This window comes from Hevea brasiliensis, chromosome 4 (genome assembly GCF_030052815.1).
Source record: "Hevea brasiliensis isolate MT/VB/25A 57/8 chromosome 4, ASM3005281v1, whole genome shotgun sequence".
Classification (NCBI taxonomy): domain Eukaryota; kingdom Viridiplantae; phylum Streptophyta; class Magnoliopsida; order Malpighiales; family Euphorbiaceae; genus Hevea; species Hevea brasiliensis.
Genome location: NC_079496.1, coordinates 25,880,783 through 25,885,645, shown reverse-complemented (window position 1 = coordinate 25,885,645; position 4,863 = coordinate 25,880,783). Strand labels below are relative to the sequence as shown.

The 4,863-nt window shown below is 36.8% G+C and overlaps 1 protein-coding gene across 1 annotated transcript; it reads left to right on the top strand.

Moving 5' to 3' along the window:
- The first annotated feature begins 240 nt into the window (after positions 1–240).
- On the top strand, positions 241–2,973 carry LOC110644154 (receptor-like protein 46). Its single transcript, XM_021796800.2, has one exon. The coding sequence runs from the start codon at positions 378–380 to the stop codon at positions 2,799–2,801; it is 2,424 nt and encodes an 807-aa protein (XP_021652492.2). The 5' UTR covers positions 241–377; the 3' UTR covers positions 2,802–2,973.
- The last annotated feature ends 1,890 nt before the right edge of the window (positions 2,974–4,863 follow it).

Genomic DNA, 4,863 nt, shown 5'->3' with positions numbered 1-4,863 from the left:
TATATTATATTCATCTAGAGTAGAAGATTAATCAACAATCTATATATATATAGATCAATTATGCAATTCTTTGAAATTAAATTATTATTTTAATGTACGAAATAAATAATTAAAATAACAATAAAGGAAGGAAAATTAATGTGGCTCTACCAAAAAAGTCAAGTAAATGCACATCACCAACTTCAATATTCCGCTAAAAGAGACAATCAATTATGCCTTTCCATGTAGTTTCCTACTCAAATTTCCACTACTAGCTAGCCTTAGACTTGAATATCAATACTCCATGCATGAGTAAATTTTGAATCATTGACTTGCCATGTGAACTTCTCTATTAAATTTTAGCACCCATTAACTCCAACTTCACAACCAACCCAACAATGGCCAAGCTTAGCTTGCTTTTCCTATTGTTCATATTCTTGATCACTACCACTTCTCTTTCCTGTCCAGATGATCAGAAGCAAGCCCTTCTCCAATTCAAATCCTTGATTATCAATATCATCAACTCATCTTCTTCTGATCATTATTATTCTCTTGGCTTGGATTCATGGAATTCAAGTTCAGATTGTTGTTATTGGGAGATGGTGACCTGCAATTCTCGCTCAAGTTCAAGATCAGTGATAGCTCTTGATCTTCACGCCGTGGTTCCATCTCAAGTGCCCATATCAATACCTTCTTCTGTGTTATCACCTCTCTCTCGCATTAAAACCTTGATGTTGCTCGATATATCCTATAATTACATACTGGGTGAGATTCCAGCTAACGTATTTGCCAATCTCAGCAGATTGGTTCATCTAGACATGATGTTAAACAATTTTAGTGGCTCCATCCCTCCTCAGATTTTTCACTTGAAGTATCTTCAATATCTTGATATCAGTAACAACCTTCTGACTGGTATGCTAAGCCAGGAAGTGGGCTCCCTTGAAAACTTGAGGGTACTGAAGTTGGATTATAATTCTATAGCAGGAAATATCTCTCGAGAGATTGGAAACCTTACAAAATTGCAGCGGTTGAGTCTTCGCAGCAACAATTTTGTATGGAGGATTCCATCTTCTATTCTCTATCTGAAGGAATTGCAGGAATTGGACTTGAGGGACAACGCTTTATCAATGGAGATTCCTGCTAATATAGGTGATCTTACCAACCTGATCACGCTGGCCTTGAGCAATAACCGGCTAAGTGGAGGAATCCCATCATCAATACAGAAACTGAGCAAGTTGCAAGTTCTCAGGTTGGAAGACAACATTCTTGCTGGAGGAATTCCAACATGGTTGTTTGACATGAAGAGCCTGAAGGATCTGTTTATTGGTGGGAATAATCTGACTTGGGATAACAACGCAGACTTAATGCCAACTTTTATGTTATCTCAGTTGTCTATAAAATCATGCGGGCTTCAAGGAAGAATCCCAGATTGGATTTCGACGCAGAGGACTCTTGATTTCTTGGATTTGAGTGAGAATATGCTCCAAGGACCCTTTCCGCAATGGCTAGCTGAAATGAATCTAGGCGCCATTGTCCTGTCTGATAACAAACTCTCAGGTGCTCTTCCTCCGCGTCTGTTTGAATCTCAGAGTTTATCTGTACTTGCCTTATCAAGGAACAACTTCTCTGGAGAATTGCCAGCAAATATTGGGAATGCCAATGCTATTATAATTCTCATGTTGTCTGAAAACAACTTTTCAGGGCAGATTCCAGAGTCCATCTCTGAGATTTATCGGCTTATTCTTCTAGATTTGTCAGGAAATAGATTCTCAGGGAAAATCCCAATTTTTAAACCTGACGCATTGCTAGCTTTCATCGATTTCTCTTCTAATGAGTTCTCAGGTGAGGTTCCGGTGACATATTCTGAAGAAACCATTATCCTTTCCTTAGGAAACAATAAATTCTCTGGCAGATTACCAAAAAACCTCACTAACTTGAGGAAGCTTCAACATCTTGATCTCCATGACAATAACATTACAGGAAAATTGCCAACATCTCTCTCCCAAATTTCCAGTCTTCAAGTCCTGAACTTACGCAACAACTCCTTCGAAGGTTCTATTCCTGACACAATTTCCAACCTCACTAGTCTCCGAATTCTTGATGTGTCAAACAACAACCTCATTGGAGAAATTCCTGTCAAGTTTGGAAATCTGCTAGGAATGATAGAAACACCCATTACCTTTGCATCAATTGCGGACATGTTCATCATTCCCATTGAGTTCAATGGCTTGGTTGTGAATTGGAAGAATTCAAAGCGAGGTCTTTCAAGCCACAGCCTGGATATCTACTCCTTGCTAGACTTGTCAAAGAACCAACTTTCTGGCAAAATCCCAGCTTCACTAGGTCACTTGAAAGGTCTAAAGATACTGAATATTTCACACAACCACATCTCTGGCAAGATACCAGAAAGTTTTAGTGATTTAGAGAGTGTAGAAAGCCTCGACTTGTCACACAACAAACTATCAGGGTCTATTCCTCAGACCCTGTCAAAGTTGCAGGAACTTGCTATTCTGGATGTGAGCAACAACAAGCTGGAGGGTAAGATTCCTGAGGGAGGCCAAATGGACACGATGGATGATCCAAGCTATTACGCCAACAACAGTGGGTTGTGTGGTCTGCAAATTAGGGTGGCATGTCCATCAGAGCAATCACCTGCACCTGCGGAGACACCAGAAGAGGAAGCATGGTTTTCTTGGGCAGCAGTGGGGATTGGCTATTCAGTTGGGCTCGTAGCATCAGCAGTAGCAATAATTTTCACTGGATTTGGTGACAGACTACCTCCTCGAAATCGCCCCCGCCTGCAAAGAAGGAGAAGAGTTTAGGATTTGGCATGAAAGTTCTTGTAAAATGATCTTTATTATTTTTAAAAGTTGAAAACATTTGAGGTAAAACGAAGATCTTCAAAGCCAAGAGTTGAACCCTGTGATCCTTGCAAAAGCTGGGGAATAACACTATAATTAAATAACAAATCTAATGTCAATTGTCTATTAACAATGATTGTCTATTAACAATGATCCATTTTATAAATATTAGAATTTAATCATAATAATAATAAAATATTTTTATTATATAAGAATTAAACAAATCTCTTTACCTATTTTTTGGGTAAGTTAAATCAAACTCATTTTCTTAAAATAGTATCAAAACAGTAACTTCTCTAACTATTTTTTTTTCTTCTCCCCTTCTTTTTATTGCTGAATTTTGTTACAGATATCTGTTTCTCTTTCTTGATATTCTTCCACGGCTACTCAAAGCCAACGATCCTTTACAAAATTCCTCCCGTCCTTATTTTCTTCATCCACATGAGAATTTTGCTCTCGGTTTTTCCACATGGTATCAATGTCTAGCTGTTTTAATATTAGGCTACTTGCATATGTATTTGCCCATAAACTTCATGCTCCAAATGTTTATTGCGAGTGAGAGAGTTGTATTTTCCCACATTGATTTGGAATAAAGACTTTATGTTAAATATAAGACTTGAAAAAATCTCCTCCCTTAAACTAGCTTTTGAGTGAGTGAAGCATTGGCTATTTTCTTAACATTTGGATTAGAAACACTTATTGTTTTGTTATTAATAACGACAATTGAAAATATATTTGAGCATATAAAATCAATACATTCTGAGATGTATCTTTTTTTTTTCTTCATTAACAAACTAGAGGAACCAAAATTACCAGCTTCAAAAAGCATTAACCAAACTATGTATGGTTGTGACAAATCTATTGAGATGTTTTTGTAATTTATCCTTTATAAAAACATTTTCATGCAGATCATATTAGTTAGGACAAAGCAAGACACAGCAACAAAAGATCAAGTGGATCAGGATCACCCTTTAGAGGGTTGTGGGCACAGCACAATAATAAGCTCCTAAAGTACTTCCATCTGCAATTGAATTGCATATATGAATTAGAGTTCTCAAAAGGCTGCATGTTTCCTTCACTTTCTTGCATAGAGATGTTACTTGCATGGAGGAATTCAATCATCTCAGAGCTTGTGTCCCACAATTCTTTTCAGCTTCAAGCAAAAGCTCACAAGGCTATAAACTTTGCCACAAACATACATCTTGCAGGAAAGTTTAATCGCTTTTCATCTAAGAGCAAAACTCTTGGAAGAATGTTAAACAAAGATTTTAATCATAGAAATTCTTAGCAGATTCCATATCTAAATGATACAGAGACCTCCAAAAATGCCAGAGGCAATATAATTCCTACAGGCCTACTGCATTTCTCAAATCTATAGAAAAATAAAAAGCCTTGCCAAATGAGCCAAAAATTTTCATTTTATATATTGAAGGAAGCCACCCCCACTGCGTGCTTCCCCAACAACCAACTGAAAGAAAATGGAGGAAAAAAAAATCCTGAATGAGAAAAGTATTTTTCTTTGAATAATATATAACCAAGCTGACAAAGGAAGCGAGCCAATCCACAGGGTTTTGTTGCAAACGTACTGCAGAACCTTGAGCACAGGAAAAGCAATAACATCTCGGATACTAGGAGAGTTTGTCAAAAGCATCACCAGCCTGTCGATTCCGAGTCCCTAAGAAAAACAAAATCGCTCCATTGCGATTCGATTTGCATATATATATATATATATATATATATATATATATGCCATTTTAACTAGTCAAGACCATGAATGTCTTTTCAGATCTTAAACATAGACTCAACTCCCTCCAATCACTTCATCCAACAATCAAGGATTAAAAACCTTATTACTAGATAGTTAGCAGGTGTAAATTGAGAAATTTAGAATAGGTATCATTTGTCATAAAAACATTCTCTGCTTTGAATCTAATATGGTAACATTGAGAAAAAAAAATTATGACTTTTGTGCCTGATGTTACGCCTGAAAAAGTTTTCAAGCAAAATCATCAAGCATGAAAAA

Coding starts and splice junctions, on each gene's coding strand:
- LOC110644154 (XM_021796800.2), top strand. CDS start 378: ATGGCCAAGCTTAGCTTGCTTTTCCTATTGTTCATATTCTTGATCACT.